This window comes from Theropithecus gelada, chromosome 10 (genome assembly GCF_003255815.1).
Source record: "Theropithecus gelada isolate Dixy chromosome 10, Tgel_1.0, whole genome shotgun sequence".
Taxonomy (NCBI): domain Eukaryota; kingdom Metazoa; phylum Chordata; class Mammalia; order Primates; family Cercopithecidae; genus Theropithecus; species Theropithecus gelada.
The window spans coordinates 16,941,244-16,956,434 of record NC_037678.1 but is presented as its reverse complement, the minus strand read 5'-3'; the positions used below and the strand labels follow the sequence as shown (position 1 = coordinate 16,956,434).

The 15,191-nt window shown below is 46.8% G+C and overlaps 1 protein-coding gene across 6 annotated transcripts in view; it reads right to left on the bottom strand.

Annotated features, from left to right (window-relative positions):
• Window positions 1–15,191, bottom strand: part of LARGE1 (LARGE xylosyl- and glucuronyltransferase 1) — a 631,116-nt gene that overhangs the window by 309,751 nt on the left and 306,174 nt on the right. For all 6 annotated transcript variants that reach the window (XM_025399702.1, XM_025399703.1, XM_025399705.1 and 3 more), the window contains one exon: window positions 3,893–4,016. In XM_025399702.1, the coding sequence (XP_025255487.1) occupies window positions 3,893–4,016 (124 nt within the window). The remainder of the gene's footprint in view (window positions 1–3,892; window positions 4,017–15,191) is intronic.

The following is a 15,191-nucleotide window of genomic DNA, read 5'->3' as shown; positions in this document are numbered from 1 at the left end:
GTTTAACAAATAGAAGAAATCACCTGTTCAAAGGTGCTCTGGTGGGAAAGAAGGAGCAAAATGAATCTGCAGGACTGGAGAGTGAGGAAGGATGCAAGTGGTGCGAGTACACCTTGGAAGGAGGCAGGAGCCAGAGTCTACAGAGAGATGTGACTCAGTTAAGAGCTGTGGCCTCGGCCAGGGGCAGTAGCTCATGCCCATAATCCCAGCACTTTGGGAGACTGAGGTAGGCGGATCACTTGAGGTAGACGGACCACTTGAGGTCAGGAGTTCGAGACCAACCTGGCCAACTCTGTGAAACCCTGTCTTTACTAAAAATACAAAAATTAGCTGGGCCCGGTGGTGCGCACCTGTGGTCCCAGCTACTCTACTCAGCAGGCCGAGGCAGGAGAATCGCTTGAACCCAGGAGGTGGAGGTTTCAGTGAGCCGAGATCATGTCACTGCACTCCAGCCTGGGCGACACAGCGAGACTCCATCTGCAAAAAACAAACAAACAAACAAACAAACACACACTGTGACCTCTATCTCACAGCAGTAGGAAACCAGGGAAGGTTTTACCCAGAGGAAAAGAGTGGCATGACTGCACTTGTTTTTGGAAAGTTGACTTTTGCTAATGAGAGAAAAGATACGGGGGAAGAGAGGTGAGCAGTGGAGGGAAGAGACTAGTCTGAAAAAACACTTGCCATTGTGCTGGGGAAAGATCACAAAGCATGGACTAGGTAGGTGCAGCGGGTGGTGGAGCCACCCTAGGGTGTGATGTGGTTAGACCCGGGGCAAGAGAAAGGGACAAAGATGAGCTCTCAGTTCCAGATCAGCAACTAAGCAGATGGCGATGCCACTGCAGAGGGGGTTGTCAGGCTGGTGGAGTAGGCAGATCATGGCTTTGCGGTTGTTGATCTGGGTTATGTATAAACTAATACATAGACAGATGTATTATAATACATCTAATAGATCATGGAGTCAGGTCTGGGTTTTCATCCTGGCTTTGCCATGAATCCTATTATTATTATGAAAAAATTACTTTTTATAAATATTTTCATCCTCACTGTTGTACTGGATTCTGACAACGCTCTCAGGGGACTCAGGAATGTGAGAGAGATAGGTGGTTAATTGGTAGGGGAATAAAAAGCAGGTGTCAGGAAGCTTCAGTGAAGTCTTCAATAGTAGAGATGGGGTTAGAGGACAGGACTCTAGAGACAATATTCTTTTGAACATATCAGATTTTCTAAATTATCGTATTTTCTAAATTATCTAAATTATTATTTTCTAAATTATCATATTTTGAGCTATGAAGGATTCATTTCAGATGTATTAAAAAAAAAAAAAAACCAGCATGTAAAATAATAGACAGCTGGTCTCCCTGGATTAAAGTAGGCATGACAGAGTCAGAGCATCAGTGTTTCCTCCCCTTCTCCCCTTAAATCCGAGACCTCACGGAAGGAGCTTCCAGGAGGGAATTCCAGTCCATAGTACCTTACTCCTTCCAATTCTTAGCTGTTGATGGATTTCACAACAGGCCACACCACCCAAGGGCATTTTAAGTCATTCTGGCCTTGGCTGCAAGTGGAATGAAGCATTTTTAAGAACCTGCCATGTTGTGCACACTGGGCCATCTTATTTCATCCCTTCCTTTGTGGCTGACTCAGTCCCAAGCCATCTGAGAGCTGAGAGAAGCAAGGTTCAAAACCAGTTAGAGAATTCTTCAACAGTAAACCAGGATTTGAAATTAGTTTTTTTCCCAATCACTTTGTATTTTCTTTTCCTTTTTTCCTTTTTTTTTTTGAGAAAAAAAAAGATACATTCATTTACCCATGATCTTACCGCTATGATCATACCACATCACACCACATACCACTACAATCGTACCGCTTGCCAGCTCTATCACCCAGGCTGGCATACAGTGGTTCGATCACAGTTCACTGCAGTCTTGAACTCCTGGGCTCAAGTGATCTTCCTTTTTCAGCCTCCAGAGTAGCTGGGACTACAAGTGCAGTCATCACATCCAGCTAGTTTTTTGTAGGGGCAGGTACCTCACTATGTTTCCCAGGCTGGTCTCAAACTCCTGGGCTCAAGTGCCTCCAGAGCACCTGCCTTAGCCTCCAGAGCAGCTTCGACTGACTACAGGCGTGTGCCATCATACTTGGATAATTTTTAAAATTTTTTGTAGAGGTGGGGGGGGTCTCACAATGTTGCCCCAGCTGGTCTCAAACTCTTGGGCTCAAGCGATCTTCCCGACCGCAGCCTCCTAAAGTGCTGGGATTACAGGCGTGAGCCATTACGCCCAGCCCACTTCGGTATCTTCCCTGCGCAGGCTCACAGGGGACGCGGCACTGGACTCCGACCGAAAGAAAGGCAAATGGTGAACGCAGTGGCAGAGGCATCCTTGGGAACCAGCTGCCGCTCCTCCTTCCAGGCTGCTTTTCCCCATGGTGTTGGCGCTAAGACCCTGGGAGACAGAGTGGCTTGCTTTCACCTTAATTAGCGCAGCAATTTGCTAAATTTTGTTTTTCCCTTTTTAAGAGTGTTAATCAATTTTAGCTCAGAATAGATTGGAATGGCACGCCAATTACCACGACAATCCCCAAATGCTAAATTCCGAACATCTCCATCAACCTCAGAGCCTGAAATATGTGAACATCGGAAACTCTGGCTGGCATGTCAGTGATCTATTAAAAATGTTATGGCTCTAAAATGAAAAGATAATGGCTTTCTGAGGTTTGGAACAAGCAATTTGCCAGAGTCAGCCCCATGCTTAGGTGTTAAGTCCTTCCTAAGGTGATCGGAGACAGAGCATCAGTGTATTTCTGCAAAGTCACATGTTCCTCTAATCACAGCAATTTGTGAAATCCACAAGCATTAGCAGGTACCTACTACGCACCGGAAATACAGAAAAGAATAAGATGCGGCTCCTCTCCTCATCCCATTGAGAAGGGTCCAGTAGACAGAGAAGTGAACAAAAAATGTCTTCCTCTTTCCTGGGAAAGTCAGGTGTTTCTTAAGAGGAGTTGGCACTGCAGCTGAGTCCTGAAGGATGAACAGGAGTTGTGGCAAGATAGGTGGGAAGGGCATATCAGATGGAAGGAACAGAATAAGCAAAGACTCAAACACAGAAGAGGGGGCCAAGGGAACCAGAAGTGTGCTCTGCTACTTAGAGTTAAAGGAATAGTAAAGGTTTACAGGAATGCTAGCAACAAGACCGGAAGTAGAATCAAGAGCCAGAATATTCAGGACTTCTTAATCGGGCTGTGGGTCTCAACCTGATGCAAGCGAAATGGTACCACAAAAAAACTGTAAGGGAATGAGATGACCAAAAAGGTTTCATTTGGTTGAAATCCCTCCAGCCTGGCATAACCTTTAATATTTATTCAATGGTGTCTTTTTAAAGCACATTGAAATATATTCTCACATTTGAGTCTCTTAATTATCCCCATGAGTTTGGTATTTCATCCACCTTTTCTACTGATGAGAAAACAGGTCCAGCAGAGGTGCGTGGTTTACTTTGTGTCTTTTGACCAGTAAGTGACAATACGCAGATTTAAACTCCAGCCCATGGGGGTCTGAGTTTAGCATTTACTTCACTGGGTAATAGAACTCTCTAGATGACAGCGACCATAGACCACTTTCAGATTCTATACCAGGCCAATGGCCTCCAGCGTCTCCAGAAAGACTTGGTGGTCAAAACTCAGACCAAAGTGGATTCTGTGCACACAAAGTGGTTACTTTAATACTTTTGATAATAAAATCAGATTCTGGTGGCAAACAACCTCATTACGCCGTAGGCACTTTCAGTTAGGAGCTGAGATTTCTGGCATTGCTACAGTCTACTAAACCACAAGCAGTAACGCTTCCAGCTAGAGGAGATCATGGAGGTGCCTCCCCTCCTGCCCATACCTTGAGCTCGTCTGCATTGTAGAAGTCCACACGCACGGCGGGCACCATCCAGGTCTGGAAGAGCGTGGCCAGGATCTGCTCCGCAATGGAGTCGGCAATAAGGTGGAAGTGCAGAGGGTTCCGTCTGTGGGGAGTGTGAGAAGGAAGGGTCAGGAAGAGATGTAAGGCTCTTTGAATTACAGCTGCAAAAACACACTCTTCACAGTTCCTATGGCGGGGCTCGTTTCTAAAGGCAATTGTGAGAGTAAATCTGGCATGTTACAAAACCGGTACTCACTGGTGAGGCTGCAGGAGCTGAAAAGGAGAGAAGGCATCTCACCCAACCTCCATGATTCAGAGAAGTGACAACCAACCGCCAATCACTACTGACACCCAATTCAGGCCAAATGCCATACCTGTTATGAGGATATTCATTTTTTTCTGAAAGTCGTAAGTAGAGCATGTGTTAACAATTTGGTCAACCTTTATATCTGCCACCTGGACTTATCAGCCTTAACGCAGAAACACATCAACATAGGGTAAGTTTTTTAGACTGGCTGCAGGCGGCTGGCAAGAGACTTCTCTCACAGCACGGTGTAAGTTCAGTCTTCTGCGTGTTCCTCTCCAAAAGAAAACAAGGCTTTAAGATGGAGTCATCCGGAGCCCCCATCACCCAGTATCAGCTTGTCCTCACTTTCAATATTTCTATAGCTTTCACTTATCCCAAAACAGACCACTTTCAGATTGTACACCAGGCCAATGGCCTCCAGCCTCTACAGAAAGCCTTGGTGGCCAGAACTCAGACCAAAGTGGATTTTGCGCTAACAAAGTGGTTACTTTAATACTTTTGGTAATAAAATCAGATTCTGGTGGCAAACAACCTCATTATGCCCTGAACACTTTCAGTTAGGAGCTGAGATGTCTAATGCTGCTTTTACTGAGGCAGCACCCAAAATATCAAAGAGCATTATGCAAGGGCAAAACTTCCAGAGATAAATGGAAAAAGGGTTCCAAACCCAGGTCTGAAATTTATGAGTGGGAATCTTGAGCATGTCACTTACCCCTTTGCACTGCTATTTCTACATTCTGGAAAATGTGGAGAAAGACCTTCTCATGAGGCTGCTGTGTTGATTAAATACGATAAGAAGTGCAAACTATGGCACATCAAAAATAAACATGGGATAATAATCAATAGCAGATGTGCCCTAATGAGGAACCGGCTAGACACAAAGCAGTACGTCAGTCAAGACCTACTAGCATAAATACTATTGCGCTACTACAAATAATGACATACAGCGTAATGCCATGAGTTACAGCGTAACTCATTCATGGCATGAGTACCGACTAGCAATAGAGCACTGTGGGAAATACAAAGATGAGAATGACCCGGCCCGCTGACCTCAAAGAGCTCATACTGCTCAGAGACAGATGAGCGCAGTTAAATATAAGCACGGCGCGGAATGTGATAAGGACTACAAAAGAACACCACGTTCCATGGGAGTAAAGCAGCAGCCAATTCTGACGGGGTCAGAAGGACCTGTAAGAGGAGAGGGAAGCTGTGCCCTAAAGGGAAATGCAGGACTTTGACAAGAAGAGAAGGCAGAGGGGATGCAATCCGAGGTGAGCAACAGGAGACAAAGGCTGGGCCCAGGGTGTATTAGGAGTGGGGGCCGGGGGAGGAGGGGCTTAGCAGGGCTCCACGGTTGGAGCAGAGAAGGATGGACATGAGAATGCAATGAAAGTTTAATTGAAACAGTCCAGACCGGGCGTGGTGGCTCACGCCTGTAATCCCAATACTTTGGGAGGCCAAGGTGAGCGGATAATGAGGTCAGGAGATCAAGACCATTCTGGCTAACACAGTGAAACCCCGTCTCTACTAAAAATACAAAAATTTAGCCAGGCATGGTGGCACTTGCCTGTAGTCCCAGCTACCTGGAAGGCTGAGGCAGGAAAACTGCTTGAACCTGGGAAGTGGAGATTGCAGTGAGCCGACATTGTGCCACTGCACTCCAGCCCGGGTGACAAAGCAAGATTCCGTCTCAAAATGAAGAAATAATAAATAAATAAAAAATAAATAAATAAAATAAAAACAAACAGACTAGACCTCAGGGAGGTGCTGGGGGCAGGATGACTGGCCTTTTAGCTTTCAGCTGTCAGCTTGGTTACTCCCCAGCCCTGTCCTATGTTCCAGACATACAGACTCTCTCTCAGTTTCCCACCCCCTACCCCATGCTCTCTCTCCACCCTGGGCCTTATCATGTTTAGCTTGCTCTGCAGGGAACTGTCCCGCAGTTGCTCACTCAATAAATCCTTACTGGGAACACCCCATTTGTCAGGGGATGAGCCGGATGCTGGGGGCCACAGTGGTGAGTCAGACACACCCGCACTGTCCCCGTTGTCATGGAGCTCACGGTCTTGCCCACCCTGCACCTCCATGTTCAGTACTTGGTTATCTCTTAGTACGCTTTAGGGCCACCATCATTTGCTCCTAGAATCCTTTCCTGACTCCCCACGTCTAGGTCAGGGGTCCTAACTGTTATCCCAGCCATATGAACCCACCTACTCGTCCTTATGTAGTGGTTGCCTGTCTACTTGTCTACAACCCCCCGGGAGCTCAGCAAGGTCAAGGATCACATCAGATGTGTTCAAATGGACAGATCCATGATCTATAGCTCAGTGCCTAGAAGAGAGGAAGAGTTTAATAAGTGAACTGAATGGACAGATGGGTGGTGAGTTGTGGACAGATGAGAGGAACAGATGTAGACATGTCATTTGGAGATCATTAGACTTCGGGGGTGTGAAATGAGAATCTGATTGAAACAGTGTTGGCCAGGTACCGTGGCTCATACCTGTAATCCCAGCACTTTGGGAGGCTGAGGCAGGTGGGTCACCTGAGGTCAGGAGTTTGAGACCAGCCTGACCAACATGGAGAAACCCCATCTCTACTGAAAATACAAAGTTAGCCAGACGTGGTGGTGCACGCCTGTAATCCCAGCTACTTGGGAGGCTGAGGCAGGAAAATCACTTGAACCCAGGAGGCAGAGGTTGCAGTGAGCGGAAATCGCGCCATTGCGCTCCAGCCTGGGAGAAACTCTGTCTCAAAGGAAAAAAAAAAACCAAAAAAAGGCCGGGCGCGGTGGCTCAAGCCTGTAATCCCAGCACTTTGGGAGGCCGAGACGGGCGGATCACGAGGTCAGGAGATCGAGACCATCCTGGCTGACACGGTGAAACCCCGTCTCTACTAAAAAAAAAATACAAAAAACTAGCCGGGCGAGGTGGCGGGCGCCTGTAGTCCCAGCTACTCGGGAGGCTGAGGCAGGAGAATGGCGTGAACCCGGGAGGCGGAGCTTGCAGTGAGCTGAGATCCGGCCACTGCACTCCAGCCTGGGCGACAGAGCGAGACTCCGTCTGAAAAAAAAAAAAAACAAAAAAAAACAAAAAAAAACCAAAAAAAAAACCACCCCAAACCAGTGTCTATGCCAGGAAGAGCGACAACGAAGCTGGATCTAGAGGATTTCAAAAGAACAGATCTTAGATATGAGAAAAAAAGAGAAGGAGGAGCAGAAGGCAACACTGGGGTTCCTGGGTGGGTGGCAACGGCTCCAGGACCAGGGATACGACGAGAAAGTCACTGTGGAGGAGGACAGTGAGTCTGGGATTGGGCACACCAAGATGAAGGCGGGGGTGGCAAAGCCAGTGCTGTTGCTGAATGGGTGGGTCTAGACCTGAAGAAAGTCAACCCGCCATACACGTGACAGGTGTCTGAGGGTAATAAACCAAATAAACGAATCCAAAAGCAGTCAGCACTGCAGAATTTCCCCATGGGACCCACTGCCTAAAGACTGCAACTTTCCCGTAAAATTATCCACGCTCACCACGCTCAGTGGAAAGGGGCATATCTTCCTTAGAGCTTCCCTAAACGCCCTATAAGAAGCTGCCACTGGGCCGTGGTGATGTTTGGTGGCATGAAGGGACAATGCTGTGTTTGCCCATTGGCCAGTGGCTTACCTGAGGGCCAAGTCAGAGGCAGTAGGACAAAGTCACTGGGATATAGATGGTCCATTTGGCCCTCACCGTTTCCACGACTGTCTCCCAAGGCCATAGTTGCCATAATAGAGTCTTATTAATGGAGAATGGATAAAGGTAAGCCTATATCATGGTCAAGTTGCATGTTCATCTACAGTGGCTTAATTTGAGCCAGGGGGTGACAATAATAAAAGGACCAAGCTTCTTATATTTGCTCTAACGCATCATACTTGCCACATTTCTGTATCTTTCTGTTCCCTCTCCATGGAATGCCCTTCCCTGCTTAGAAGCCCCATGAATTCCTGTTCATTCTTCAAAATTCCCTGTGTAAGTCACCTCCTCCTGGAAACCTTCTTTGAGCCCTTCCTTGCATCTTTCTCCTGCTAACTCTGCGCCTTGTGTGAAAAGCTCGCCTGCCATCTGCAGGAAGGCATTATGATACGGATTCAAACCGCTGGCTCCCTGTCCCTATTGTGAGATCACGGGGGACAGAAACCATCTTTTCATCTCCATCCACAGTATCCAGCAAAGAGCCTGGTGAATCATGGGTCCTCCGTAGATACTCTTGTAACAACAACAAAAAGCCAGTGCCCCTCCTTCTGTTATCACTGTAACCACCATCATAGGAGGGCAGAAAAAGTTGATGGCACACTCCGTATCAAGAGTTAGGAGTTTGGGCTGTGTTCCAGAATGCCTGGCTTGGCATCCCGGCTGCAGTACCTGCTGAGTGACTGTAAGCAAGTCACTTCATCTCTCAAGGCCTCAATTTCCTCATCTTCAAAGCAGGAGAGAGAATAGGAAGCAAGGAATATTATATTGGATAATTGTGAGGATAAAGTGACATAATAAACATAAGGTGCTTAGTAAAGTACTACCTGATATATGGTAAGATTTCAATACAGGTTATCTATTATCAATATTAACTTCTGATACTGCTTTTTTTTCCTCTACTACTTTTGCATCGACTGTTCGATGAAGTATTTTCAATTAGTTCTTCCAAGCACAGACAAAAAATGGGCTGAATGAATAAATATCCAACAAAGAGCTATTAAGCAATAACTACATATAAGTTACAACAGGGATACAGGTGATGAATGAGCTACGAGCATTCTCTTCAGGCAGCTTGCAATCTTGGAAAGTCAGAGGAAGACAGAATACAAAAAAAAGTCCACACACATCAGAACATGGATTCACCACTGTGCTGGGCTGCCACACACAACTACAGAGCTTGAGAATGGTCCACTTCCCAGGGAGCCTTCCGCAAAGACTAACGGGTAATAACGTGCAGGATGCTCTTAGAATTAGACGGAGCACAACCTGCACAACTGTACATGACGATTCTACAAGGAGGAGCACAAAAGCTACGTGGCGGTGAGAGCGAGAAAGATGATATTTTGGTAGTGAAGAATCTGGGAGGTTTCCATGAACTATGTGGCAAGTAAACTGGAGCTCTAAATGGGTAAAGGAGGAGGAGAGAGGGAGGTATTCAAGCAGGAAGTACAGGTAATCCTTGAGCAACACAGGGTTGAACTGTACGAGTCCACTTACATATGGATTTTTTTCAACAAAACCTGGAATGGGAAACCCAAGTGTACGAAGGGCTGATTTTTCCCAGAGGTAGTGATATAGTTTGGGTATTTTTCCCCATCCAAATCTCATGTTGAAACGTAATCCCCAATGTTGGAGGTGGGGCCTGATGGTTAGTGTCTGGGTCATGGCAGCGGATCCCTCGAGGCTTGATGCTGTCCTCATGGTGTGAATTTTCTCAAGATCTGGTTGTCTAAAAAAAGAGTGTGGCACCTCCCCACACTTTCTCTTGCTCCCATTCTCCTCTTGCATGTGATGTGCCTGTTCCTGCTTCATCTTCTGCCATAAGTAAACACTCCTTGAGGTGTCCCTAGAAGCCAAGGAGATGCTGGTGCCATGCTTGTACAGCCTGCAGAATCATAAGCCAATTAAACCATTTTTGTTTATAAATTATCCAGTCACAGGTGTTTATAGCAACGCAAGAACAGCCTAACACAGAAAAATTGGTGCCAGGAGTGAGATACTGCTATAAACATATATGAAAATATGGAAGCAACTCTGGATCTGGGTAACATACAGGGGCTAAAAGAGTTTGGAGGGTTCAGGAGAAGATAGGAAGATGAGGGAAAGTCTGGAACTTCTTATAGACTGGTTTAATGGTTGTGGTCAAAATGCAGATAGTGACAAGGACAGTGAAGTCCAGGCTGACAAGTTCTCAGATGGGAATGAGGAACTTACTGGGAACTTGACTAAAGGTCGCCCTTGATATGCTGTAGCAAAGAACTTGACTACTTGACTGTATTGTGTCCATGCCCTAGAGATCTGTGGAAGTTTTAACTTAAGAGGGACAACCTAGGGTATCTGGCAGAGGAAATTTCTAAGCAGCAAAGTGTCCAGATGGAGGAGAAAAGAAATAATCTAAAAGTTGGAACTTAAAGAGGGAAGCAGGGTATAAAAATTTGGAAATTTTGTAGCCCAACCATGTGGAAAAGAAAGAAAAGGCTTTTTAGGATGGTGGTGGAGTTGTGGGGAGAAGAACCCACAACTTGCTAGAGATATTTGGCATAACTAAAAAGGGGCAAGGTACTGATAGCCAAGACAATGGGAAAAAGGCCCTGAAGACAATTTCAAAAGTCTTCCAGGCTGCCCCTCCCATCACAGGTCCAGAGTCCCAGGAGGAAAGAATGGTTTCCTGGGCCAGGACACCATTGCCCTGCACCACCCTAAAAGGCTGCTCTGCATTGTGGCCCCTCCAGTTCCAGCCTCAGCCCAAAGGGCCCAAGATACAGCTCAGGCTGCAGCTTCAGAGAGTGCAAGCTATAAAACCTTGGCAACTTCCATGGGGTGTTAAGCCTGTCAGGACGCAGAGTGCAAGAGGGAAGGAGGCATGGCAGTCTCTACCAGATTTCAGAGAATGCATAAGAAAGCCTGGGTGCTCCTGCAGAACCCTGCTACAGGGGCAGAGCCCACCAGAGACGTTCTATTAGGGCAGTGCTTAGGGTATATGTGGGGTTGGAGACCCCACACAAAGTCCCCTCTGGGACACTGCCTAGTGGAGCTGTGGGAAGGGGGCTACTATCGTCCACGTTCTAGAATGGTAGATCCACTGGCAATGTGCACCTTGTGCCTGGAAAAGCCACAGGCACTCATCTCCAACCCATGAGAGCAGCTGCAGGGGCTATGCACTGCAAAGCCACAGGGGTGTACCTGCCCAAGGCTTTGGGAGCCTGCCCATTGCACCAGTGTGCCCTAGATATGGGACATGGAGTCAAGAATTATTTTGGAGCTTTAAGATTTAATGACTGCCCTGCTGGGTTGCAGACTTGTGTGGGGGCCTGTAGCACCTTTCTTTTGGCCAGTTTCTCCTTTTTGGAATAAGAGTATTGACTTCACGCCTGTACCACCATTGTATCTTGGAAATAAATACTGCGTTTTTTATTTTACAGTTTCATAGGTGGAAGGAACTCATCTCTAGATGGGACTTTGAACTTGGGACTTTTGAGTTAAGAATGGAATAAGACTTTGGGAGGCTATTGAGAAACAGTGATTGTATTTTGAAATGTGAGAAGGACATGACATTTGGGGGGCCAGGAGCGGAAGGATATAGTTTAGATATTTTCCCCCACTCCTATCTCATGTTGAAATGTAATCCCCAGCGTTGAAGGTGGAGCCTGGTGGAAGATGTCTGGGTTATGGGGACGGATCCCTAATGGCTTGGTGCTGTCCTCACAATACCGAGTGAGTTCTCACGTGAGCTGGCTGTTTAAAAGAGTGTGGCACCTCCCACCCTCTCTCTTGCTCCTACTTTCACCATGTGATGTGTCTGCTCCTCTTCACCCTCCTGACATAAGTAAATGCTCCCTGAGGCCTTGCCAGAGGCCGAGCAGATGCTAGCACCATGCTTGTGCAGTCTGCAGAACTGTGAGCCAATTAAATCTCTTTTCTTTCTAAATTGCCCAGTATCAAGCACCTCCCCCCACCCCCCGCAGAAACAGAGCTTCGCTCTTATTGCCCAGGCTGGAGTGCAGTGGCACGGTCTTGGCTCACTGCAACCTCTGCCTCCTGGGTTCAAGTTATTCTCCTGCCTCAGCTTCCCATGTAACTGGGAATACAGATGCCTGCCACCACACCCAGCTAGTTTTTGTATTTTTAGTAGAGATGGGATTTTACCATGTTGGCCAGGCTGGTCTTGAACTCTTGACCTCAAGATCCGCCAAAGTGCTGGGATTACAGGAGTGAGCTACCGCACCCAGCCACACAAGAACGGTCTAACAGAGGTAGGTACCACAGGGCTGACTACAGGACTTGAATATGTGCAGATTCTGGATACGTGGGTTTCCTGGAACCAATCCCTGCTGTATACCAAGGGACGACTCTGATAGAACAAGAAAGGAACAAAGGTGGCAAAGTACAGAGCAGGTCTGTGAAAGAACAATAGTCGTATTTGGGTGGATCATACAACAACATTTACTGGACACCTGCTTCATGCCAGAAATAGGGAGCATAAAGAGAAAAAAAGAGAGACCACATCTTCAGGACAGACTGGGCTAGAATGTGTGAGTTCCTAAGAACTGCAAATTGCATTCTCTCAGAGAAACAGCCAGACAAGGTTTGGAGGCTCGGCAGGTAGCAAATCGAAGTTATAAATCTGGGAAGTTTTAACCCGGTTACAGAGCAGAAGTTGGACCAGTGTGGGGTAAGAGGAGCAAGCCCTTAGAGAAAGATGCTGCACACATTAGGATGGGGCTTCCTGCTTCCATCTTCTTCTGCCTCTGGTCTATTGAAAGCATCTCTCTAGAAGGCTGAGTAAATCCAGAAGAAGCCTCAGCCTCACCTTTACGGCAATAGTAGGTGTCTGCATTGTCAAAGGGAATAGAGTGTCTCATTAGCTTCCCTGACAATATGAAAATGCTTAATCAGAAAACACATGAGCCCCTCAGCCCAGGTGAACACCAAGACCTAGGCAGTTTGCTGACACTCTCTCAGCAATCAAAGGCGGGCTACCAGCAGCCTGTGTCTGACGCCTATCAGACAGCATGCTTGAGGGGTTCCATTAACATTCCACTTTGGGTACCATGATAAGAATCTGGGCCCAGACTGCAGTTCCTGACAGTGGCCTTTTTCTTTTAGGTTCACCGAGCCGTGGCACAAGCACCTGGAAATACCGCCCAGACCACCTCTCCTGGAGCTTCTGTGCGAGCCGAAATAGTTCCCCGGAGCTTTAACCTGTAAATCTGACTGCCAACCAGAGGGCCCCACTTCCACATCCCACAGGTCCCTGGGAATGAAGAAGCCCCTAGTTTCAATGCTACTACCCACCAAGTTTCCAATGATTTGTGGAGCGTTTGTCTGGGACCTGTCTCTTCTTTCGAATGGAAACTCCTTGAGGACAGAGGCTGGGTCTTGCATTTACTGCTGCATCCTAGCTCCCAGAACACTGCCTGATACAGTAAGCACGGGCCTGTGTTTATTATGCAGGACTGAGTGGATGAGTGGCTTCCTCAATGTCCAAAACAGAAATCAGTTTTCCCTCTCTTGGTCCCTTACGCAGGTTTCCCCTTGAATTTCCTGCCTGGCTTAAAGGTGCCCCATTCACCCAGCCTCATAAGCTAGAAATGGGGGCACGCCCTGGGCCCCCTCCGCAGCTATATGCCCCACACCCAATCAACCTCAAGCCCTGAAAGGCAGCTTAGCTTAATGGTTAGGAGCTGGGTCTTGAAAGCACAACTGCCTGTTTTTTTCTTAACTTGGTTCTGTCATGAACAAACGTTCAAACTTGGGAAAGCTTCTTCACCTCTGAGTCTCAGTTTCCAAATCTTCAAAATGGGCTTGATCACAATAGCTCCTACTTTACAGTTATTGTCAGATCGATTGAGCTAAAACATATGCAGCACTTAGAACTAGGACTGGCAGGAAGTGAGTAAATGTTAGCTTCATTATCCTATCCAACCTTGGGGATACCTCATGAATATATTCACTCTTTTTTCTCATGAATATATTCACTGTTCTTCTGACTCTCTTACTCTCTCTGATATATCCTCTAGCCCCTAAGCCATATGCTCGCTCTAACGTAATCACACAACCCCCTGCTCACTGTACAATATATAAGCCCCAGCCTCTTGCATGCAGCAAACAAGACCTTCAGCGATCTCACCCTATCTGTGCCTCAAAACTCACGTCTTCACACCCCTTCCTTAAACCCTGCACTCCAGCCATTTCTCCCTCAGTTTTACCTGTGACCAGCTCCTGCTCCTCCTGCAGGAATAAAGTCAAGAGTCACATTCCCAGGGAAACCTTCCACGACCACCCCATCCAACACAGCCCCATCTCCCCCATCACTCTCCATCCCACTGTGCCGTCAGATTTCTTCCTAGCATTTATTACTACTAGAAATCTCCATGTTAACCTCCGAGACTATCTCCTACTCTCCAAGAGACTGTCAGCTGTGGAAGACAGAGCTTCTCCAGCTTCACAAACTACCTCCTCTCTTGTTTACTCTCTCTACAACCCCAGTGCTTAGACAGCATCTAGCTGGTCTCGGGTGCAGTTCCAGGGTTGAGCATGCTCTCCAGGCAGGCTTGTGCCCATGCTGTCGCCTTTTCCTGGACCATCTACACTTCACCCCGCTAACTGCGTCTGGCCTTCTGTTCTCAAGTTAGACACCAAGGCTCTGAGGAGGCCCTTTCATGGCGTCAGATGCCCTTCTTAGTGGCTCCAACTGAGTCTGTGCTCAAAGCTTAGTTCAGGTCTTTGAAATAATCTACTATTTACTTCTTTGTTCCCTGCTAGATGGAATCTTAGAGCATGGGTGCCTTATTTTGTTAATAATCTTATCCCTAGATTTTTTCTTTTTTACAGCCCCTTACAGGTAGAAACACTCAGTGATTGTTTAAGGAAAGAATGAATAAATAAACACATGAATAATTACCAAAAAGATCCAAATGCCCTCAGATTGACACAAGTGCCAAAGAGATTCAAATGCCCACAGCCTGACACAATTACCTAGAAGTTAGGTACAGAGGCACTTAGAAAAAAATGTAGGAGCAAATCTTTTAACATTGGGTTAGGTAATTGTTTCTTAGAGATGATACCTGAAGCGCAAACCATGAAAGAAAAAAAACAGATTTCACTGAAACAATTTTTAAAAAACGCTTTCTCTCTTTCTGCTGTCTGCCATGTGAAGACACAGCAAGAAGGTGGCCATCTGCAAACCAGGAAGGGGGTCCGTCCCTACCAGAATCTGATCTCAGACCAGCACCCTGATCTC